Below are 25,106 nucleotides of genomic sequence, written 5' to 3'. Positions count from 1 at the left end.
ATCCATGTTTACATTGATTCATTTAATTTGGATGTGCAGATGTAAGGCACGGTGGGGGCCAGTGACAATTTTGGTTGAACCAAATTTCAAGACTTAATATTTTCTCCACCCATGCAGATAGTTTTGGTTGGATATGTTCAGATTTTGAGATACCTGTGTCTGAGATCCACCCCTATACTATGGAGGTGTTTCATTCACTGTAGTGCTCACAGCATTTAAAAATGTCATTTGAAAAATTCAACAGTAACAGGGTTAAGTAACCAGGACAGATTTTCTTCCAATGTTGCATATGAGCACCGCAAACCAAATTCCATTTTATTGGGTTGGAGGTAGAATATGTTTGTTTGTTTTTTGGTTTTAATGAAAAATAACAATCAATGGGAATATATATGTGATGATGATGTTCAACACATTAGCAAACAGCATCAACTAGCCTTCAGAGTGCAAATGAACTTCACCGGGAAAAGAAATACACAAAATGACCGAAACCAATCCAAAGTCAAGTTCAATTGCAGGCTGCTGTGTCTGGTACGTGATGCTTGATGGTGGCTGAGCAACAATGAATGTTGTTGGCTGAGTTGAAGGAAAGGGCATATTTGGCTGAACAGATGCAGGACTCCATAGTGACACGGATAAGGCATTGTACAGGTTCAAGTGCAACCGCGATTGTTACTGCTTCACAGCTGGGACGGAAAGCAGCCATTGCAAGGGTTCAAGGCTCTTTGCATATGAGGACATTAACACCAAAAAAAACTGAAAGACCATCACCAAGGTCACAATGGAGAGGGACAAGGGTGAGGAAAAGAGCTCTGGTGGCATGGGAAAGTCACCTCATAGATGGATCTGAAAGGACGGAAAGAGATGGGAGGGGTGGAGGGGATGCATAAGAAGGGGCAGATGGTGCCCTTGGATGCATGGTGGCTGATGTGATTTTTTACAGAGGTCACTGTGGGTTGGGTGCAAATAAGCATAGTCACAACACTATTGTCACAACCGGCCCCTGGTTCAATGGAGGCTCTTCTAATTTGACCCCAGCAACCCTTGCCAGTGTTCTCCTCCTCAGCTCGGGTATTGTTGTTGCCCTCTCTGGCTGGATGCATCGCTGGCATTCAGCCTCCATTGTAGCTCATCTTCAGTAACAGCGTTACTTTTTGCGCCTGCAAAACCAAAGCACCATCACTCAAATACTTGGTGTGGAGTGAGGTTTTTTTTCGGGGCTATTCAGGTGGGGTTCCCTGAGGCTTGGTGTCCTTCCCCCTGTGTCTCCGGAACCATGGGACGTTTGTGGATTTGAAAAATGGGTGATCCACCATAAATTACTTTATACCAAACACCCCTGCAGTTCAAGGTTGCTTTCCGACATACAACTCATTCCATGCATATGGTGTGTCCTTGAGCAAGACACTGAACCCTAAGTTGCTCCCAATGGAGGCCAGCACTGGTCGCCATCGGTGTGTGAATGGGTGAAAAGCACTATATAAGTGAGACCATTTACCTTTATTGGGCCTCCCATCACTTCCTCAATGTTCAAGATGGTTTAATGGGATATAAACACAAACCTGATTACATTTCTGAGTTGCAATATGCCTTTCTCTCTCTGATAACCTGTGTTTGTCTTTCTCCGGCTGCAGGTGGTTGTCTGGCCTCAGAGCTGTCTTTCCTGCTGGAACCCAGTGATGTGATTGCGGTGAGGGATCGCCCACTCATGCTGGACTGTCGGGTGCAGGGCGAGGAACCGATCACGGTTACATGGCGTAAAAATGGGTTGCCTTTAACCACCAGCCCGCGGGTTCGGGTGCTGGCGAATGGCACTCTCTTCATCCAGAGCTTCCAGAAACGCAGAGAGGGGAGTGATGCGGATATGGGCGAGTATGACTGTGCTGCCCAAAACCGCTATGGCATGCTGGTCAGCCGCAAGGCCAAAGTCCATTTGTCATGTAAGTGTTTCACAGTGTAACACAGCACATACTGAATCTATATACTTTTTTGTGCCATACATGTGCTTTGGAACAGTACAAATATTCCTCAGAGATAGGAAGAAATAATGTCACTAGTTATCTTATTCCCTGACGAGCAGAGGAAGTTTCTCGCAGTGCAAATAAGTTGAGTAGGAAACTGGAGACGCAAAGAGGAAGTGCAGACATACTGATATCGTAATTATGAGATCCTTTTGTGTAATCAGGAGATGCTGTCACAATTACAAGGAATTTCAAAATTGCCATTTTCTTTCTTTGGTTAATGCAATTTCCTTCTGTAGAGGTCTGATCAAAATCTAAATTACAGCTCTAAGTAATTACTTGTTTGTCCATTAATTAATGATGTTGTAATTATGGGCCGTGGTCATGAGTCCCCATGTCTGGGGTAAATCTTAATTCCCTGTAAGAAGACCTGCCTTCTCTATGGCACTAGCCAAATTCTGGTGGAGAAATCTTGGAATTTATTATTATTGGCTTACAAGTAGTCAAATTTAAATATACTGAATATACAAGGGAACACGATGTGAAGTTAGGGAATAAGGGGGTAACAACATGGAAATAATATGGAAAGAATTTAAACTAACAGGTGCCTATTCTATCATTACGGGGTACAGTGTGACCTACTGACCGACAAAAGTGGAAGTTTGGGGGAAGATGGAGTAATGACTTCTGTAGCACTTTACAAATTGGCTGTGATTCATTTCAAAATGATTCTTGGGCCCACCCAGTGAGGATGTTTAGATGAAAGATGTTTCTATGCAATCACAGTGGACTTTCACATCACATTTCCCTGCTATCTATTTAAGAAGAGAACTAAAATGAGCCTTTTTGCACATCCTTCTCTGGTCACTATACATACACATATAGTGCCTATTTGAGCATTTCTTCAGAGGGCTCACAGTGCAGAGGCAGAGACAGTATGGCTCCCTTGGAAGTGTTCTGGAGGTTCTGTCTCGCTCAGGGGGACTTTGTTATAGATCTGAAACCAGCCACTCTCCAGATGATCACAGCAATAGAGCTGGTAAATAAGATGTTATCGTATCCAGTAGGAATGATGGACCAAACTATACGTTACAAGTTGTAATAAAACATGATTTACTTTAAAACTGTATTTGTGTGATGGGCATTTGATAAAGACAACCATGTCCACCCAAACACAGATAATCACACAATAACATAATTAGATTTAGGTGTGAAGGCTGCACACTCTCCAGTCTTGTTCTCTGACTCACTTGAAGATAACAAACGGTAATTTCCTCAGGCATTTTAATATCCATATCCCTGCTTTACCCAGAGGCCATAAACCTGCACAGGGAGCAGAGAATGTCCCACAGATAATCACCACATGTTGACTTTCTCTGTCAAAACATCCCATAGTCTTTGTTATAAATGATGCGTCACATGGTGAACACCTCTGCATCATACTTGGCAACCTGCACCCCCCTCGGGCTCTTTGATCCGTTGTTGTCAGTGGGAACGGGCGCCCAGATACAAAACATACCAGCTTCTCATTATGGGAAACCTATAAATTACACTGCATGTGTTTTACTGTCCATGGCTACATGTGCTGAACACACACACAAACATACACACTACTTTAATGTACTACCTTCTCTCCCCCACCCCACCCCTTCGCTCAGACGAATAAAACAGGGGGAGTGGATAATCCAGGAGAATTATGGCTATCTTGAGGTGGTCTTACTTCAGTGTAATGAGTTGCTATGGTGATGCTCTCTCATTTGCGGACCCCTCTATGGTATACACCCTTATTGATTATGGCCACCAGGTTATTAGAAATCCTGTGTGTGTGTGTGTGTGTGTGTGTGTACATGAATGTGAGTGGAAGTCCTGGAAGTGGTAATGCTATTTTAGGCTATTCCAAACCTTCAGTAGGATTTTTTTTTCTTTGCATATACAGGACAAGTGTGGTGAGAAAAACTAGGTGTGAAAGACATGTCATGATTTATAGTGACAAAGGCTACACATCATTTTGAAATGGATCGCAACTAGCAAAAATAATTCTAATCCAACCCAAAACTCTGAACAATGCAAGTCTACACAACAATGAACAATATACAGAAGGAAAGTTGGACATACCAGGAAAAACAAGTGGAGAAATAGGAAATGTAATTTAGGAAATAGGAAATGTAATTTAGTGAAAACCTGGTATGAAATAGAGCCCACAAACCATCTCATCAGAGTAGTAACTTTTAGTCCCTAGTTTAGGTCAAGCTCAAGAAAAAAAAATCTTTAAAACTCCACAGCCACAGTTGTTTTAGGCAGACTTTCTATTCTAAACCTTTGGTCAAACTAAAGCTGGGACGTCATAATGATCATTTTTTTCTCAGACTTGACAATTCAATGAAATTTTTATTTATATAGCCAAATCACAAAAACAGTTATCTTATGACAGGTCTAGACCATACTCTTTATAATGACAAGACTCAGAAGACACAAGTGCCCTGTCAGTGTTTCAAAATGATATCCACTTTCCTCAATATAGCTGATTTTTGTGTGGTTTGCTCCTCAGCTCTTCCTAAGTTCCACACCCACCCAGCATCCATGTCTGTGGATGAAGGAGGTGTTGCCCGCTTCCAGTGTCAGATCAACGGAGTACCTGAGGCCAATATAACCTGGGAGAGAGACAGCATCGCACTCAACACCACCGACAACAGGTAACATCATACACACAACCACTACAGTGCGCTGGACAGTATGTGCAGTAGTATGTGTGGCTGCTACTACACAACCACAACTGCACTATAAAAAGCAAACTGCACTCAGATAATGTTCATTAAAGTGTACTTGTACATCACAGTGTACATTTGCACACCTTGTGTGCTAGTTGGGGGTGTTGTTTTCAATACAACACATTTCACTGGCTTCATCTATGGCTAAAACGACATATAGTATAATGTGTGTGTGCGTATTTGTAATTCAGTGCCTCACCTCCATCCTGACCTCCCCTCCTGTCCAGGTACACTCTGCTGCCAATGGGTATTCTCCAGGTGACAGGCGTGAGGCAGGCGGATGCTGGGGTTTTCCGTTGTGTCGCTACCAACACTGCCAACACTCGCTACAGCCGCGAGGCCACGCTCAACATCACTGGTAGGTGGACACACATGTAGCGTGTGATATACAGAGTTCTATTCCCTCTGGCTCTAGTTGTCAAACTTTTCCTGTCATGCCCCCCCCCCCCAGCAAAAGTGGATTTCATTTTAATCAATCATTAACAATACAGGCGATTAAAATAAAGAAAAGATTCAGGTTGGCGAGATAGCCTTGCTAGCATCAGAGCACTTTTGTTTGTCACCACATGAATCATATTCATGCAACTAAGTCCCCCCCCCCCCCCCCCCCCCAGCTTTGTGTTTAATGTGCTATAGTAATAATTGACAATGTGAAAGTAAGTGAAATGAACATTCTACAGTTTATCGTGGATTGACATGGACACTGCAGCACCAGCTGATAATATAGGCTCAGTTATCGCCTCATCCTCATTCACTTTTTGTCTTCCTTTGTTCTTCCAGGCGGAGCTCCCAGAACCTACAAGGAGCCAGTCATTCTGTCAGGACCCCAAAATCTGACCATCACTGTGCATCAGACAGCCATCTTGGAGTGCATCGCCACAGGAAACCCAAGGCCCATTGTTTCCTGGAGCAGGCTAGGTACCACTGGAAAATGCTAATGGAATGAATATGATTGGAGGAGAATTAGTTCATAACATGCAGCATGTTTTAACCTCCTCTGTTTGTTCTGTTTGTTTGTGTGTCCATCAGACGGACGCTCCATTGGGGTGGAGGGTATCCAGGTTCTGGGGACGGGAAACTTGATGATTTCAGATGTTTCCCTGCAGCACTCGGGGGTGTATGTGTGTGCTGCCAATCGGCCCGGCACCAGAATGAGACGCACTGCACTCGGACGACTCGTGGTACAAGGTGAGGCCATATAGAGATTATAGAGTATATAGTGTTGTTGAGCAAAGCACTGAACTCTCTACTGGCCCAGTAGAGCTCCTCATTGGCCACCAGTACTGGTCACTGACTTTGTATTGACCTACTCTACAGACAAGGCTCTTTTGTTAACAAAGTCTAGTCCAACAGTTTTGGAAATACACTTCTTTGCTGAAATATCTACATCGGGTGAGAAGACCGTTATGAAATATAATCTCTCTGTGTCCAGTAAAGACAGAGCCAAGACCAGCATTTAAAAAATACTGAAGTTATGAGTCCAAGTGCAACCCCCTTCTCAGAAATGTATGACTAGCAGGCAAAAACATCTGTAAAGGTCTCCTGTTATTCTCGTATTGTATACATGTAATTATTTAGCTACATTTTCTTTATACTTATCTACCTTTCAAAACCCTCCTAACACAGTGGAGAAATGCTAAATCACTTTATTTTGCTTAGATTTAATATAAAGTTATTATCAGAATCAGCTTTAAAAAACGGAATAATGTGAACCTCATTAAGACCCCAAATTTCCAGAATCTGTTGTCTTGCTACAAAGATAGGTGTAATAGATGTTAAGCCTAGCTGCACTTTGCTCGATGAGCTCTGTCAAAAGTGAGAACATACAATCAAGTATGACAATGTCTGATTTACAAGTTGGCTAGTTGTTAATAAAGCATCAATAAGGTTCATCTATGTTTTGTTCCAATTTACAACAGTGTGTTTTTTAACCTGTCAGGACCATTATGAGGACAGTGCTTGAGAAAAGCTGTGTGCAGTCACTCAGTTGTTAGAAGTTAAGCAAGGCTAGCAGTTTAGCCTTGTTCCCAGTCTCTGTGCTAAGCTACGCTACACACGTCCTGGCCCTATCTCTGTAAAATGTTGGACTGTTCCTTTAATATAAAAACACATCAGTGCGGGTCAATGTGCAGTCAGGGAAGGAAGGGCTTAGTGAAGATACACTAAAGATAAATTAGTCTGAATTATATATAAACATGTACTGTGTTGTCATGTAAGCAAACTGTACACGCTGTTTTGTGGATTGACCATCCGATACAGATACATCCTCTCCAGCAAACATGCAGCCATTGTACTTGAGCTCGATGAGAGATCCTGTGTGTTTGTGTGTGCACTTGACCATATTAACTGGCAGTGGTGGTGAGGGGAGGGGAAGGAGAGGGTTGATAGCGAAGCTCCGCCCTATCTTATCACCTTTGCCCCTGGCAGTTTAGGGGAGGTGGAGGCTGGGAGCATGGGCCTGCTGTGTGGTGTATGGTGACACTATTAAGCTCTCACACCAGTGTGCAGCTGGCTGTGTGCGTTTGCATGTGTGTGTGTGTGTGTGTGGGGGGGGGTGGACTCATCCATCATCCTGCAGATGTCCATACACTCATATTTCTCACTGTCATTAGCTGTGTTTTAATTGGCTGTCCAGAGACCAGCTCAATTAACTGCTCACCTCCCAGCGTATAAGAAGTGTTAAAGTGTTAAAGTGTTCAAGGTTTACTTAACAGACTATCTCTGGTTTCTCTGTAGATGATGCACTTTCCTATAAGTCATGGGAGTTCAATTTGATTTGCAGAAAGGCTTAAACCCTCACTTGACTGTTATCAGGCTATTGAATAGGTGTTATCGTCACACATGTTGTCCCAAATGTATGGGCTAGTAGGGCCTACTGGTATGTTCAGGAGGCTGTTATCAGCCATTTATTTCAGTGAGCCAATGCAGTGTGTTCAGGTGACATGGTCCGCAGCACCGGGAGGTGGCTCTCACCCAGTAGGCTGGGGTTTGTCTGTTAAACGTGTTAAACCAAAAGTCATCAGTGTAACGGAGTTTTCAGAAAGTCGCTCTTATTAATGACACTGGTGGCCGCTAAGTGAACGGCAGTCTGCATCCTGTTGCTCGTGCCCAAAGTCTGTAGACGCAAGCGAGCCAAAACTATATAACAATGTATAATAATAACGTACGTGAGTTGCATGTCAAGTGACTTCACGTGTCATGTGATCTTTTCCTAACCTTAACCAAGTGCCTAAACCCCAAGCCTTCTGAAGCTACTAGGAGGTGTAGTAGGCCCAGATAACCACTGATTAACCATGTGAGTAGATTCACTGACTTCAGCTAAAATTCAAGTTCAGTGGGAGTCAGCTGCTGTTTGTGTTTGCAGTGTGAAGGTTAGCAGAGGTCTGAACGCTCACACAGTCTGTGTGTCAGTCTGTGTCCACGGTCATGGTCAGGATGGAGGGACAAAGCGGACAACATGCAGAGAGACAAAAAAGCGGAGGACAGCTAGGCAGTCAGTGCAAGGTGCATAAAGGGAGTGCAAGGGTAAGGGAAGGGGGTTGAGCAATGACCTGCAACCTCAGACCTCTAACCTCTGAAGAATGGAGGATGGTCAGGCAAATAGGCCCAGCCCTCCCTCCCTCCTTCCTAACCCCGATAACATCATCAGGGTTATTTTTCTCAGGCTTTGTAAAGGTCGTCCACAGAATATATAATACAAATATTTGGAGATTGGTATTAAGTATTAGGAGCATTACTCCCCATGACAACTAAACTGAACTTTATAAGTAAAAGTGGTGGTGCGCCTAAAACAGACTTAAGTTACTGCTTGTTTTCAGCGAGCTCTTCAGTCTGTGGGATGAAGAGGACCGAAAAAGCCACAACACTGAACTCAACTCAGTCCAACTCCCATGTCAGTCAAGACTTAACTTAAGTGTGATAAAATCAGGAAAAGATATAAACTATTTTTATACTTTATTAATTTCAGTGCAGCGTGAAAATCAACCAGCAGAGACTTCAAACAGGCTCTACTAAACCACCGATACTGCATTTGAAATGAAAATGGTTGGGTATAAAGTCAACTAGGAAATATTGCAATAACATGCAAATGCCCCACATTTCTCCACAGATCCCCCGAAAAGAAAGACATGAAGCACATTTCATTAAATGTCTTGTAATCTCAGTGACATAAATCTATATTCATATAATTCAGCTTTGCCTTCATCCATCCGTCCTTCTCTTGCTGTTGTGTCCGACTCTTTGACCGGATCAATCAATACTTTCTCCTGTCACTCTCTTGCAGTGATTGGCATGGCCTCGGGTGTAGAGGAGGGAAGAAGGGGACGATCTCTAATATATTAATCCGTTTATTGATCAATTTGATCTTTGTTTGGGAGGGGGTTGGGGGGGGGGTTGAGAGAGAACAAAGAGCTTCAGGCTTTGGACATTTGATAACATGACCACCTAGAATGTGGTTTACAGAGCTTCACAAGTGTAGAAGTTGTAATGTCCTCATTCGGCATCCAAAATTAGAACTGGAGTAGAAGAGAGCTGAGATGAATCTTTACGAATTTCTTTAATGACACTGGGTCATTGTAGTAAATACTAATACTACTAATAAAATGAACGTGATACATTTGATGTGATATCACATCATATCTCAGATGATTATGTCTCATAGGATATATGGGCTAAAATGTGCGCATTACAACATTATTGTAATGTTGTAAGTATCTTTTTGTATATGTTGGGAAGTGTGTTTAACACCAATAAGTGTCAGTAAGATTCTGATCTTGTCCAATTATGCTTTTGAATGTAAAGAAAAAACGACATGAGAATGTCCGAATGCATTTTGTGCACAAATGACAGGAATCAATGGTCTTCGATGTCTGAGTTTATGAATGGGAATATACATTGAATTTATTTCTATCGTTTCACAAGCTCAAAATCTTATTGACCCTCATTTGAGCCCATAAAAACTGAGACTTTTTTAAAATGTGAAAATGATTTCTAGTGTTTAGAAACATGTTTATTGTTCATTTTTGCAAATATGCCCAAAATAGACAATCAGAAAATATTATACTGGAAATGTTTGCTCTGTCTCCACCGGCCTTTTTGTAGTCAAGTCAAGCCCTCCGTTCCAGTTGTAAAGGTTCTACACAGCCTGAGGTTCAGATGTGCTGATGACTCACGGTGAAGGGAAATGTGTTCATTATTCAGCTGATTCAAGTTCAGTGGGAGCCAGCTGCTGTTTGTGTTTGCAGTGTGAAGGTTAGCAGAGGTCTGAACGTTCACACACGTCTGTGTGTCAGCCCGTCTGTGTCCACGGCCATGGTCAGGATGGAGGGACAAAGAGGGACAACGTGCGGAGAGACAAAACATGGAGGACAGTGTAGGGTGCAAGGTGCAGGGAGGGAGTGCAAGGGCAAGGGAAGGGGGTTGAGGAATGACCTGCAACCTCAGACCTCTGACCTCTGAAGAATGGAGGATGGTGCGCCCAGCCCCCCCTCCTCATTTTTGTCCACGTTTTCCAGACGAGATGAACGGCAGATCATTATCATGCAAATCCCACTGAGGGCTTGAGTTTGCTTCTCACATTTTATATGAAAATCTTTCGCTCACTGAGGAGACAAAGTATCACATGCTGAACCACCATTACTTCTTGCCCAAATGTGTTGACAAAAATATACAAATATGTAAATATGGCATGTATCCATATTATCTCTTTTACTGCAGGATTTTAGTGTATTTTCTGTTCGCGTCTGCTATGAATGTACTATTTATGATAATATCAGGTTTTATTGCTTATGTAATATTTGATTATATGTACATTTATAACTTCAAACGCATAGTATTTGAAATATAAACTTAAAGAAAGAGATGAAGCACTTATCATTACATTTCTTGTAATGACAATGACATAAATCTTATTATTAGAATAATTATTTAATTATTATATGAATAATTAAGCAATCTTTTCAGAATGTGATAACTGAACTGATCATTTCATTCAGTGCTGGTAACTAAGTACATTTACTGAAGTGCTGTATTTAAGTCTAATTCTGGTAAAACTACTTTTATGTTACTTTATAATTACAGTCCACTTAATTTCAGAGAGAAATGTTTAGAAATAGCAGATAAATGCTATTATGCTAGCTGTGCAATTATTGGTAATTATTAAGAATGATTAAAAATTTAAGCATTACCCATTAAAATTCTCTTTGCAGCTTATTGTAATGATATTTAGAGGCGCTGGAAGATAATGTCCCTCAGCATACCTTACTACCTATATGTTTGCTTATATTTAAATGCATCTACTGCTCGTACTCTTTTACTTGTGCTTTAACGACACTTTTTATGCGGGACTGCGCTACATGACTCATCATCGGCTGCATCAGGCACAACTAAGAGACCAAAATAGAATGCCCAGTTGTTTTGCTCAAACATATGTAAATCTAGTCATGTCCAAGCAGTGGACTAATAAGATGAGCTGTGAAGCGCGGTGAAACTCAAGGTCAACACTGATCAATAGAGTATGGATCCAACTGATGAACGGTCAGCCGAGGACGCCTGACACTTTCTAACATGATGCTGCGACAGCTGAGCAGATGAAGGGGTGGACAGCTACCCCACCCCCTGAGAGTTAATGACCACACACACACACACACACACACACACACAGAAAGAGACAGCAAAACCTGATTTTTTTTTCTTTTCTTTCTTTTCTGACAATGAAGGAAACATACATTGGGCATTGAACTTACTACAAATCACGCAGCACTTTAATTACTGCTGACCATTTAAAACGTACTGTAGTACTTTATGATAATTTCAATGTTTAATGGAAATCAACTCTGGGATACTTTAGACTGTCTTGAGATAGATAACCCATCACAGTCATGCAAGTCTGCATTTAAAACTGCATTACAGTGATAACATATTATACCCTGGTCACCAAAAATACCATGATTGGCTGATAGGTGTTCGTTGAATCATATGTGGGGACACCTCAAACACAGTTCTTAACAGTGTACGTTAAACTGCAGGTAACCCTAATGCTCTCTCTGCTTTGTGCTATGCTACCAGTTAGCTGAAACCTACTTCGCCATGGTTTAAAGTGGTAAAGGCAGACAGGTGGGGGGGGGTTATTCCAACAAGCAGGTACAATGAGTTATCTTACCAGGAGACACACTGGTACTGAACACAAAGACGAGTAAAGTTACTATAACAACAGAAAGCCTGAGACCACAACAATGCCTCTTGTGACTGTCACTTTACCAGACCGGCTCTTTCTGCATCAGTGTTCGTTTTCCAGATCCGAAGGAGTCTTATTCACTAACACAAGCGATGTTTTCAACTGCTATAGCCTTTTTACACAGGACAAGTCTGTTTCTTGAAACCCAAAAGCTGACATTACTTAGTTTTGGCTCAGATGATCGAAACAAAGTGGCATGGCCAGTAGAGGAAAGAAAACCCCTGGCTGCAATGATGAATGTGTCCTCATTGAAATGGTCATCTAGCTGACACATCCCCCACAGCACATAGGTGGATGGTTGGGGGTGTGGGGTCACGGTGGGTGTTGAGGTCAATAGATCAATGGATGCTAAGTGTGGGCTGAAGTGGGGAGGGGCTTTAGGGCTTAAGAAGCGTTGCCTATATCCCAGCATATATATGCATGTCTATTGTGCCTCTAATATTGAACTGGGTGTCAACCCTGCATCTGTCCGGGGACAGCTGAGGACTGGCTGGGGTCAGCAGGCTGTGTGTGTTGTAAAGGGACCTGACTATCCTCTGGGGTTTGGAGAGACACCCTTGATATATGAAGTTCAAGCACTGACAGATTTATTAATTGGTGAAACATTCTATGTATTTATTGATGGTTTGAGAAGATTTTCAAATGAAGGGTACACTATTTAGATCAGGCATATTCGGTTAAGTACCTCTTTAGGTATATATAAATTGTAAATGTATTATTTGAATACATTTCCCCTTGACATTAGCATTTAAGGTCTCAGTATCTGTTAGCTGTTAACAAGGAAAAAGGAGGCCATTGGGGGCAGCAAGGTTTATGGGGTACATGAGTCACGTGCTTTAGTTTTATATTGTGATTTTTTTTTATTGTTATTGCACCTTGTCTCATCAGCCTCTCTGTTCCTTCTCAGCTCCTCCTGAGTTCCTACAGTGGCCGCAGTCTGTGTCCAAACCAGCAGGGGGCAGCGCTGTGTTCACCTGTGTGGCCCAGGGCGTCCCTGAGCCCCACCTCATTTGGCTGAAGAATGGCAAGGTCCTGATGCCCGGACACAACATCAAGCTGACCAATAACAACAGGTAGGTGATGACACTGATGTACTGTGATCATAGACTGTATAAAAGAAGTGGACGTAGCCACCGTGACGTCACCCACCGGTTTGTGGACTACCGTTGTGAAGCCTCGAGTTTGGCACTTGGGCCGCCTCTAGAAGTGACCATATTTGGACAAGAGGGTGGAGCTGGGGATCTAAGAACCCGAAGAAACGCCTACCTAGTAGCTGCTAACAAAGTTAGCTTGTAAATGTACTTACTGGGAAAAATGAACAGCCAAGTCATTAAGAAAATGTTTACTGAGGTAATAAATCAAGTGAGAAGTAGGGTTATTAGGGTTATTATATTCTATACAATCAGACTTCTATTTGCAGCCAGTGGAGTCGCCCCTGCTGGCCATTAAAAAGAATGCAGGATTGAGGCATTTCCACATTGACTTCACTGTTCAGAACCAGAGTTTGGTGCTTGAGTGTATTTCTTTTTCATCCCAAAACTGAGAATAAGAATGACTTCAGTCTCTTCTCTGACTCCAATTCTTAGCTCCGTACTCACAGAATGGGAAGTGACACCGTTTAATGATCTTTAAAGTACATAATTACACATTTAGACAAATAGTGTTCAAAGAAAACAAGTACAAGCTGAATCAACGTGCTGCATTCAGTATGATCCTGATGGGCCAGTTGCTTATCAAGCCCACACAAGTAGATAAATGTTAATTTAACTTTAAAAAAAACTGCTCAAATACTGCGGGAAGTTGGAACGTGTTACTCAGAGTACCTAGAGCTCCAATCAGACTGAACATTAGGTTGAGTTACAGTCCTGGTGCTAGTTCAAACTTAAAAAGAACATTACAAAAATATGAGGAATGCATATTGACTATAAAGTTGAATATCACAGCAATCCAAAGACAGAGTCAGCAGTCGCACGTTCTCTTATGACGGAAGCAAAAAGAGAGAAAAAGTGCATTTGCATGCAACAAACAGCAAAGAAATGGAAATAGAGACTTGTGTATCGCATAGGTCTGGCATGTGAGAGGCTTGTCTTCCCCTAAAGTCTGGTTCTCTATGAAAAGTCGAATCTGTGCAAGTCACCTCTAACATGCAGTAGAGCCTTTTTAGCCCTGCATTTAACAATTGTACCACATGGTGGCAACACTGAGTCACTGAGTCTGTTAGACCCTGGATGGGGACTATGATTAAACAATGACATAAAATCAAATTACATCCCTCCATTGGAATGTTAAATAGTGTCCATACTGTATATTTATGAATTATACCATGTTTGTATTTGGGATACAAATTAAAATGACCATGTATCCCAAATACAAATACACTGTAAATCTGCTGTGCATTCCACTTTCAAATATTTCCAACATTCCCTGTAACCACATGTTGGTGTTGATGCTGACTTCTTAATATTATTATTGATGTTGTTCAGTTAATTAAAGCAAATCAGCCTAGTATGATAGTAGAGTAGTAACAATAACATTGAAAGAGTATCCTGTATGTATGCAGCTAGAGTGCATGCAGCAGACAACACAAGGAAGCTTCGTAATATTTGACTTAAAAACCAACCGGTTCCACTACCCTGACCCCGGCTTACTGTGTGATTAAACGCATCTGTAATTTAGAATATGCAACATGCAAGCATAATATGCACTGAAAAAATGAAGGTATTAAAACTAGGGCCTCTCAGTAAGATGAATAAAGTTTAGGGATGGCCTGATTCCCCTTTTTCATGTCCAATACCAATTCCGATACTCCAACCTTGAGTGTCTTTTTCTCTCTCTTAAACAACTAACTAACAAATCTAAAACGAACAACTCTACTCCCATAAAGGAAGAAATACAGAGCCCACAACATGACTCAGTTATAGACAGAACGGTACATATGGCATCTTAAGGCGCTCACAACTGAAACTCTATTTCACCTGATATCAAGTTAGCTGCATTGAAAAAAATATATATATCTAAGGGTCATTTACATGATAGTTTAGGCTGATGGATCATACCAGATTGTACTTTTCTCCAACATCTGATCCATTCATTTTGGCCAGTATCGGACCGACACTGATACATCCCTAATAAAGTTATGAATTTAATTCAAGTTAAAGGAATTTCTACAGAGCAGACCAGGGGGCCTTTTGGCTCCTGATGATCTGGGACACCAGGACAGGTGCCCAATTTGTCCAGTTGGTGATCCAGCGTTGAACAGCAGTAGTACAGTAGTAGTATTCATATGGGTTGTAGTGGAAGAGGTAGCAGCAGTGATAATAGCGTCGGAGTAGTACTAGTATTAATGATGTCATTGCATTAGTATTAGTACTAGTATTCATACAGTATTAATAGTGTTGTGAGTATTATTATTAGTAGTGGTAATACGTAGCCATAGTAGTAAATGTAGCTGCAGTAGAAGCAGTAGTAGTGGTATTAGTAGTTGCAGGAGTACTAGTGGTAGTAGTAACAGCAGCAGCACAGCAGGTGAAGTTGAAACAGTAGTATTAAGTGTAGTTGTATGAACAGTATTGGTACAGTGTCTCTATCTGCCGACCTTCCGTGTGTTTCCATACAGTGCCCGTGTTGTGGCGTCTGGTAGATATGACTAGCAGTGAACTGATGCAGCTGTGTGTTGTCTGTGCAGCACTCTGGCCCTGACCCGCATCAGCTCGGAGGATGAGGCCATCTACCAGTGCATAGCTGAGAACAGCGCCGGCACCAACCAGGCCAGTGCACGTCTGGCAGTGGCCCAGGTTAAAGACCTGCCCGACGCACCCCAGGGCCTCACAGCCAGCGCGCTGTCCCCCAGCGCCCTGCAGATCACATGGAGCCAGCCCCCCCCCAATGTCACTGACAGCATCATTGGATATGTTCTGCACATTCGCAAGATAGGAGGTGAGTGTCAGCACACACACACACACACAGCAAGAGTCTACTGTAGAAAGATACCGTCTGTAATAATAACTAAATCTAAATGCCTGTGTGTGTGTGTGTGTGTGTGTGTGTGTGTGTGCGTGATTCAGAGCCCGACAGTCTGGAGCTGCAGGAAGCCATCAGTAAAGGCACCTTCCAGCATGATGTGACCAACCTGGAGCCAGCCACCACCTACCGCCTCTACCTGAAGGCCTACTCTCCTCTGGGAGCCAGCCAGCAGTCCCGCACTGTGGTGGCTACAACACTAGGGGGTGGTAAGAACCACAGGGAGTTCACTTCTGCTGTGTCTCCTGCTTCATTTTTCATTATTCATGTTTTATATCACAGTGTTGGTCGTCGTCCAAAAGATGAGAGAAGAGAGAAAATGTAAAATAGTGAAAAAGTGAAAATAGAATCTTCCAAAGTTACAGCCTTTAAGGAAGGGATCACTTCATGATTATTCTGGTCACTGCACTTATTCTGGTCACTGCACTGTTTGTTATTTATCTTATTTTTATTTTTATTCTTATTTTACCTTTTATATTCTACTTATTTGTTATCGAAACAATAGCACCTTCAGACCACGGCAAATTCCTTGTAATGTATGTTACTTGGCAATAAACAGATTCTGATTCTGATGGACTGTATGGACAGGAGGAATGATGGCACGTAATGGCATGTCTGATAGATTCCTAACAAATTGGAACGTAGCCTTTAAAAAACGTTCATCTCAACGCTGTCCACGCACACCTTCATGTCCTCACTGGTGTTTTTGAAAGGTTTCTTGTGAATCATGTCTCCTCTTCTTCCCCTTATTTTGCCCAGATTAAAATGAGTCACCCTGCAACTATTTTGCATTCTATTCACATTTTTATAAGGAGGACAGGGCGCTTAAGAGCTGTAAAACCATTTTGAACAAAACGAAGTGCCGCACACTAATGGAAAACTTTTGTGAGTTCCATTATGTATTCAGAGACTCGAGGGAGCAGCTTCCGTATATAAATGGTACATTTGGTGCGAGATTTATAAGTCTTTATATATTTCAACAACTATGAAGGATACCTGTGTTATGTAATAACGTCACTCAGTTGTAAAATTGAATGGCTTTGCGATGAAATTAAAAATGGCATCTTTCAATAGGTTCTTTTATTAGTTTGCAGTTTTATTGTTTCACTAGTTTTATTATTCTTAATGTTTCTTTAGCTGTTGTTCTGTGGTTTTTATTATCATGTTGCTGAATTGACTTCCTGTCAGCTGTTCTCATCATGTCCTTGGAGGACAATTTTTCTGTCTAATCTATCAGCTCGTCCCTCACCACCCTCCTTTTTCTGTCTCCGCTCCCCGTCCAGTGCCGACCCCTCCCACGTTCTTCACCAAGGTGGTGAACTCCAGCGCTGTGCAGGTCTTCTGGGAGCTTCCCAGTAAGGCAGGCAAGGCTGAGGGCTTCAAGCTGTCCTACCGCAGGGTCCCCCACTCTGTCTTCCAGGGACCAATTCAGCTACCCTGTCACATCAATGCCCACACCATCTCTAAGCTGGGTGAGTCTGTGTTGGGTGTGTGTGTGCGTGTGTGCTTCAGGAGTAGATGGGGTAAAGTTTGGCCCTCAGTTGTATCTCTCAGGCAGGGCTTTCTCGCAGGCTGCTTACAAATATTGCCTCCTTTGCTTGAACAAACACACTCTTCTCCCAACCATCACCCTAACACTGACCTTAATCATGATCATCAACATGAGATCTCATCACGTTGTACTATGACTCTGGCTGTTCGTGTGTCTGCCTGTCATAGTTGCACCAGCAAGTATAAGTAGATTAACTGAAATCCTCTGTTCCCTCCCCATTAATCGGTATGAACTATACAACGGGTCAGCATTAACAAACACTTGCTGGTGGAGTGAAAAAGGGAAATAAATTGCCTACACCATAAATATTTCCAGCCCATACCACCAAGATGTCACCCCCCCCCCCCCCCCCCCTTGTCTTCTTTACTGAACAGCAGACTCTCCCCAGTGTTTGTTTACACAGTGACACATCCGGGCTCAATACCTGTAACCATGACAACACATTTATATTGGTCACCTACACAAATGACTGAATTGGAATACAAGCCATCGGCTGCACCATGTCATCTTCTATAATGGTATTGTATTTCAATGGAAAAAATTTAAAAACATGTGTTGCATTGTTGATTGTGTGGTAATCCCCACTTTCTGCTACTCCTATATAGAGCTTTTTCCAGTTTTATTTAATAGGTTCATTTATAACGCCATCAGTATGTCTTGGGTACGGCAAAAGTGTCAGTGGTGACCATGCCAAGTGGACAAATCAACAATTTTCGAGGTCCCTCGGTTTCCTGAGGGAAACTGTAAATTGTAACTGTAAATCCAGACAGTGTTCAATTGGTACACTTTCAATGAATTTCTAGTGCAATTTAAAGATTCTTTAGTCAGTACACAGCAGGTCAGTTGAACATGCAACAGTGTGAAAATTGTTTAAGGACAAACACAACTCAACAAATATGGAGAACAGTGTATATGTAATAATGATAAAACCATTGGGTTTAAGTGGGAGCAGCTCTTTTTAAATTCAAGAACTGCTTAGAATGTCAACACAATTCACTGCACCCACTGTCTCAAGACTCTGCCACATAATTATAGCTCTTTCCAAGAGTTCATTCCATCTTCCTAGAAAACTGAAAGTACAGACCTTTAAAATAAAGTATTGCCACTTTTCCTTATGACACCCCAACATGTTTATCTCATTTCTGGACTTAAAGTAAACTATAAAATCAAGAAAACTGAAAAGGAAATAGCCGTATGTGATAATATATTATATCTGCAGTGAAAATAAAGGTTGACTACTCGTAGAAGGTCACTGACAGACAATTAAGTCTATGTCTGTCTCTTGTCAGTCAACAGTTTCATGACGTATCAGCTCATTATCTAACGGCACTTGATGTAATTGCGGTTGAAAGTGCGGCTCCATGGCTCAACATCAGAATCAGAATCAGAATCAGAAACTGTTTATTGCCGAGTAACATACATTACAAGGAATTTGCTGTGGTCTGAAGGTGTTATTGTTTTGATAACAAATAAGTAGAATATAAAAGCTAAAATAAGAATAAGAATAAAAATAAAAATAAGATAAGATAAATAACAACAGTGCAGTGACCAGAATAAAGTAAAGTGTCCAGGTAAAGTGTCCAGTAGGGGGTGGGTGCGTTAATGTAACGCAGGGGGGACAGGGGTGATGTACATTAACATAACGTATAAGTAGTGTTTGTGTTCGGGGGGGGGGGGGGGTCAATGTAAGTTCGTCAGGTTGACTGCAGAGGGGAAGAAACTGTTTTTGTGGCGGGAGGTTTTGGTCCTGATGGACCGCAGCCTCCTGCCAGAGGGGAGGGGGTCGAACAGATGGTGTCCGGGGTGGGAGGGGTCGGCAGCGATCTTCCCTGCTCTCCTCAGGGTCCTGGAGGAGTACAGGTCCTGAAGAGATGGGAGGTTCCAGCCGATCACCCTGTGATCAGGTTAAACTTCCTCAGCTGCCTCAGAAAGTACATCCTCTGTTGGGCTTTCTTGATGAGGGAGCTGATGTTCAGCTCCCATCGGAGGTCCTGGCTGATGATGGAGCCCAGGAAACGGAAGGACTCCACAGTGTCCACTGGAGAGTCACACAGGGTGATGGGGGCGCGTGGGGCTGCACTCTTCACATCATGTCTCAGCATACAGTTACCGTTTTGGATGCTAAAGACCAATTCTGTAAAATAGGCTGGTGCCACTTACTGATTGATTGCTTTCAATTCACAGCGTGAAATGCAATCGGCAGCAGTCATAAAATTTAGATTTTTTGATTTAATATTTATATATCGTAAGAGGGGAGGGAGAGAGGGGTTATCAGGAAGCCAAGAGGACACGTGACTGAAAGAAGAAGTGATTGTAATGCAGGAACAAGATATTGTGGTATAAAACCAAGACACAGCGAGGTGTCGTTGAACTGTCGCATTGCTTCATAAGCAGCTAAATTATAATGAATAAACTGTAGTCTTTATTCCAATTAATCCAATTTTCCCTCTGATACAGTATATAGGGTGTGCACTTGTAATCCCTGCACCACTGATATGACAGCCGATGTGTTGGTTTTGTAGGAAAGGGTAACTGAGTGTGGTCGCGCTTAAAGAAGAGCGCGCATCCTCCGTAGGAACATTCTCTTAAGACACAAACCCTCCCACTTTAAAAACATTGCTTCTGACTGACTATCCTGACCGACTGTTTCAGAACCGGGTGCGGTGTATGAAGTCAAACTGGTGGCCTACAATGGAAATGGGGAGAGCGACTGCTCCAAGAGGCTCGTGTCACTGGCAGAGGAAGGCATGAGTGACCAAAGTGCTGGTGAGTATGAGTCCTCCTACAGATGCAATGTACATTTACTAATTTACTAATTCACAACTTGGACACACCTTTTAACTATTACGAACAGTGGTTGGAAGCATTTTCTCATCTTCATCTTAAAATTGTCTAATTCGTTCATCATCATTTAGTTAAATAACAGCTCAATCATGTTTAAATAATACAAATAACCTTGAAAAAAAATTTTCATCAGAAAATCAGTCTACAGTCTTAGATGCATACAAGATTTAAGACAACAATTGCCTAATATCCCAATTATTCAATAGAGTCCAAAACTCCAAAAATGATTTCACAGTCTGCACCAAAAGGAAATGAGAAAGAGAATCATCCCAAGACATAACTGAGGAAGAATGTCCTAATACATGGCTAAATCAGACTAAGACCACCAGCTCAAGCTACTAATAAAACCATAACCCTTAGACAAAGCAAGCAAATTTAAGCAAATTTGTGGCCTTGACCAGCTAGAGAATTGTATCCCTTCCACTGAAGCATGCATTCAGATGACACTCAGATGACAGTCAGGTGGATTTGATCGACTCATCAGAGGCTCGTTCAAGTAACTCAGCTGGCAGCCAGTGTTCACCTGTTGTAAACATGGCTGTGCTTCAAGTTTCCAGCAGATCATTGCTTCTTAAGTAGCATTGTGATAGTGGGAAACATGGCATCATAACTAAGTGAAAGTGTCAGAAGTCAAATTGTTATTCTAAGAAAGGAGGGGCTTTCTCAGCATCAAATCATGGCTAGACTTAAAGGTTTCTAAGGGAGCAGTTCATGGAACTCTAAAACGCAGAAACCGGATCAGTTGTGTGCAAATCACGATCAGGCTTAATTCCCTGAGAGATATAAAAGCGACTTCATCACAGATACAGAATTTGCTTAATAAAGAATGCCAGACTCTAAACTTTCTAAACCACTTCTCAGAAGACAAACCAAGGCCAAACGATTGGGGTGGGATGAAAAGTCCTATTTACTGTTGAATCCCAGTTTGAGATGTATGGCAGTAACAGAAGGGTGTATGTAAGGAGACGAACAGGAGAGAGAATGATACCGCAGTGTATCAAACCAACAGTGGAACATGGTGGTGGGAATATTCAAGTCTGGGGGTGTTTTGCCTACTCTGGAGTTGGATACCTGCACCGAATCGACTACACCCTGACCAAGGAGAAGCAGCACTCCGTTCTTCAGAGACATGCTGTACCCTCTGGTTTGAATCTTTGTGGAGATGGATTCATGCTGCAGCAGGATAATGACCCCAAACACACCTCAAAGCTTTGCAAGAACTACTTGAAGACCAAAGAAGACCAAGGAGTCCTGACTGTTTTATCCACACCAGCGGTCTTTGGACCCCACTGTGTGTGCCGAATGTTCCATCACGAGGGTGTTCCTCATTAGTGCTGTGTGTGTGTGTGTTTCCAGCAGGGGACAGTCTGTGTCAGTGCAGGGATGGAGAGGCCTCTCTGGGCAGCATTGTCATTGGCATCCATATTGGCACCGCCTGCATCATCTTCTGTGTTCTCTTCCTCATGTTTGGATACCGTCGCAGGTAAGTGCCAATACACTGTATATCCTTTTTAGTTGTATATCATACACTATCAATAATTATTGTTAAATTATAATCCAATGAATTGTGTATCATGTTTACTGATATGGTAGACCAGGTTAGTTCGGTGATCCTGTACCTTGATGAATTGTTTTTCACCTATGTTAATATATAAAGTTATGCAGAATCTGTACTCATAGCTCGAACCTGTTTACAGTCTGTTTTGCAGTAAAGGTACTCAGGATAACTGGTCTGTACCGAGGGCCAACAAGGGCCAAAATGGCATCCCTAAAGATGGAGCAAACCGTCCCACAGTGGAATCAGCGCCTCAGGTAGTCACTCAGAATATGTTGGTCACAGTTTTTATCACTTTATTCAACCACTTTATTTAGTAAGTGCAGTTTCAGTGCATTTTCAAGTCATTTTCCTTTGTCATGGGTCCGTGGACCTTGCATTCAATTGCAAGTTAAACAATGAAAATGTATTGTTTCTGTGGCTTGGAAGTACTCGAGTGTAAAATCACTGCAGTGTGCACATACTCAGGGTGCTGGCACACATTTGCCACAAGTAACATTTAAATCTGACATTTGAACATTTTGCTTGTGGCTAATAACCTGACTTACTCACTGGTCATATTTTCCCATCATTAGTGTGGTGGGGCAGCCAATAGTTGTTAATGTGTTTCCACCGGTGGAAAAGGTGTATCTCAGTGAATGTCATCCAGACCATCAAAGCCAAAGAGATCTGCTAAGTCAGACTAACACGTATGTGGTTGCATTGCTTGTAATTACTCATTCTTACAGTTTTAGATGTGGATTTAGCTGTAGGTTTTGATTTAACATATTGACCATTTAATCAGGTAACAAACATGCAAACAAAATTGCCCTGTTTGTGGTCTTGTTTGTACATTTGGGTAAAAACAAGTCCATGTAGAACCACAGTCAGCATCTGTCACAGGTAAGAACAGCAGCTGCCGATATTTGGAATTACTGCCATCCATCATTTTCCACGATGGCAAATACTGACCTACTGAAATACTGGATGAGGTTTGATGCTGTTATTCATCTATCTGTCATATGACACAATGATAGGACCTTTTTATGTGACCACTTGTGGCAGACATTTTGGGGTCTGAAACAAAGAAATAAGACTGAAAAAGAACAAACTGAAAATTCTCTTTAAAGACAGAAGAAATTGTTAGTGTTCCTCCAAGATCAGGAATAGCCTCAGTGGAAAGATCCTCAAGTCCTCAAATGGAGCTACTAGAAGAACAGTTATAGTAGCAGCTCAACAGTCTAATGGTGACGTAGAGGTCAGCCAGGGGTAACTTCATTGGTGCTTTATGCATGTCATAAATATTTCCATACTTGAATGATATCTGATTCCTTGTCTTTCTTCTTTCTTGTCTCCTCCCTGTCCTGTGGTTGTGACTCTTCCTGTGAGCAGGTGGTCTGTCCAGGGCAGTGCCAGGTTGTCATTGAGCAGCACTTGCCATGTTTGCCTGGCACGGGCACTGGCTAACACTGGTCAATAATGTCAACACTCACATCCCTGTAACCCCCCCACCTCCAACGGTCTACTACTCACTTAGGAACCCCACACCTCCTGTCAATGAGCACCTTCCGTGCACGTTGATAGGGGTCAGTCGTAGGTTTAGTCTCCCCTGTTGCTAATAACCTGAAAGTAGCCTCCACAAAACAGTGACAGAATGTTTATAGAGCTAGGAGACCTCCTGCTCCTTCGTCACTCCACCCCTGCCTCAAACCAAACCTTATTGCCGTTATTGCCTGTGCATGCGCACAAACAGCATTGCCACTCCAGATTAAGTCCTGTCACATTCGAATTGTGTGTGCACCTCAAACATGCTTGTCACTTTTCCAGAGGGAGTCTGTTCTATAACCAAAATATTTCTATTACTCAGATCTCCTGGTGGTAGCTGACATGTAAAAATGTGCACTATAGTCAATTGTGTGAACCCCAAGTGAAGCCAAATATTCTCACCTGACTGGGACCTTCCAATTAGTCTGTTGTGACAGAACTCTTGACTTTGCCTTCAGTTCCTCTGCAATAAGAGAGGGAAGAAACATAGCGGCCTTTGAGAACACCTTACAGATGTGAGAGTCTGATTAGCAATGATTGTCTATCACCATACGAGCCATTTAGAAATACCATGTCAACAGACATTCTTTACTCAACTCTTCCTCTCCCCAAAGCTGCACACTTCCAAAGAAAGTTACCTCAGCCTGGCAAGAATGCCTGAGCCATAGTTGAGGCCAATGTTAGCCTGATGATGCTGCTTGTGCTAGCCTACCTCAACCAAAAAAATAGTGAAACCCTTCCCCTTCAGCAACTACTTCCTTGACCATTGCCAGTGCCAGTGTATCGTGCCAGCCGCCAACAAGGCAGGTCCAGAGAGTGCTCACCAGGACGACTACCATGGAGAGCATAACTGTGGTGGAGCCTGAATTCCGCTGCCACAAGTCTAAGCCTGTACCAGAGATCAACAAGAGCCTTAACAACATCCTGTTCCAGCCAGGTCACCTTTTGTTTCTGTCGTGTCCAGTTTTTGATGGAAATCTTCAACTCTTCTGATCTGACGTCAGAAGATATCAAGAAGGCCATGTAGTCTTTCCTCCTTGATTATCCATTATGTGGTTATCCATGACAAGTGTCCATCTCCAAAGACATATTTGTGCAGAGGATGTAGCTCATGGAAAATGTCGACCTCAAAGAGTGCTTCAGGAACCTTTTAAGCCATGCATTCGATTTTCCTATGAAGTCCCTCAAAGAAAACATGTTCAAACTAACAGGATGCTTGTTTGATCTGCACAGACCTGATGGCATACTGAATACAAGCCAAAAAACGACTGAGGCCATGCTGCCAAGTTAACTCTCCAGATGCCAAATTGGTCACCCTGGGACCTCAATGACACTGAGTTGGCGGCTGAAGAAATTTTAAGGAGATACTTGCCTGAATGCACGGACCAGGCTCATGTTTCACCATGTCGGCCTATCCAAAAAAGTTCCTCTATGAAAACCAAGCTGAATGATACCCAAAGATGTAAACATTTTGATGGTTTTCTTTATTTTCCTTTTAAAGAATTATTTTAAGAGAGACTACATTTACTTACCGTTTTGGATTGTTCCTATTTGAAAGGGGTCGCCTGTGTGTAAAGTGCTTTAACTGAACCCAAGCCAAAAAGATTTTGCTCATGATTTCATTACCATTTTTTGAATAATATTTTTCATG

The 25,106-nt window shown here is 42.3% G+C and overlaps 1 protein-coding gene across 1 annotated transcript in view; it reads left to right on the top strand.

Annotated features, from left to right (window-relative positions):
* LOC139289263 (immunoglobulin superfamily DCC subclass member 3) overlaps positions 1-23,377 on the top strand; it is a 29,800-nt gene extending 6,423 nt beyond the window's left edge. Inside the window, exons 2-14 of the mRNA XM_070910829.1 lie at positions 1,632-1,937; positions 4,507-4,651; positions 4,954-5,084; positions 5,507-5,644; positions 5,756-5,914; positions 12,868-13,033; positions 15,646-15,896; positions 16,025-16,189; positions 17,264-17,452; positions 20,185-20,298; positions 21,733-21,859; positions 22,074-22,188; positions 23,300-23,377. Coding sequence (XP_070766930.1) covers positions 1,632-1,937; positions 4,507-4,651; positions 4,954-5,084; positions 5,507-5,644; positions 5,756-5,914; positions 12,868-13,033; positions 15,646-15,896; positions 16,025-16,189; positions 17,264-17,452; positions 20,185-20,298; positions 21,733-21,859; positions 22,074-22,188; positions 23,300-23,377 — 2,084 coding nt within the window. The remainder of the gene's footprint in view (positions 1-1,631; positions 1,938-4,506; positions 4,652-4,953; positions 5,085-5,506; positions 5,645-5,755; positions 5,915-12,867; positions 13,034-15,645; positions 15,897-16,024; positions 16,190-17,263; positions 17,453-20,184; positions 20,299-21,732; positions 21,860-22,073; positions 22,189-23,299) is intronic.
* Positions 23,378-25,106: the final 1,729 nt, after the last annotated feature.

Source organism: Enoplosus armatus, chromosome 8, assembly GCF_043641665.1.
Source record: "Enoplosus armatus isolate fEnoArm2 chromosome 8, fEnoArm2.hap1, whole genome shotgun sequence".
NCBI classification, from domain to species: domain Eukaryota; kingdom Metazoa; phylum Chordata; class Actinopteri; order Centrarchiformes; family Enoplosidae; genus Enoplosus; species Enoplosus armatus.
Note: the sequence above shows the minus strand (reverse complement) of the source record. Positions and strands in the feature narration are given on the sequence as shown.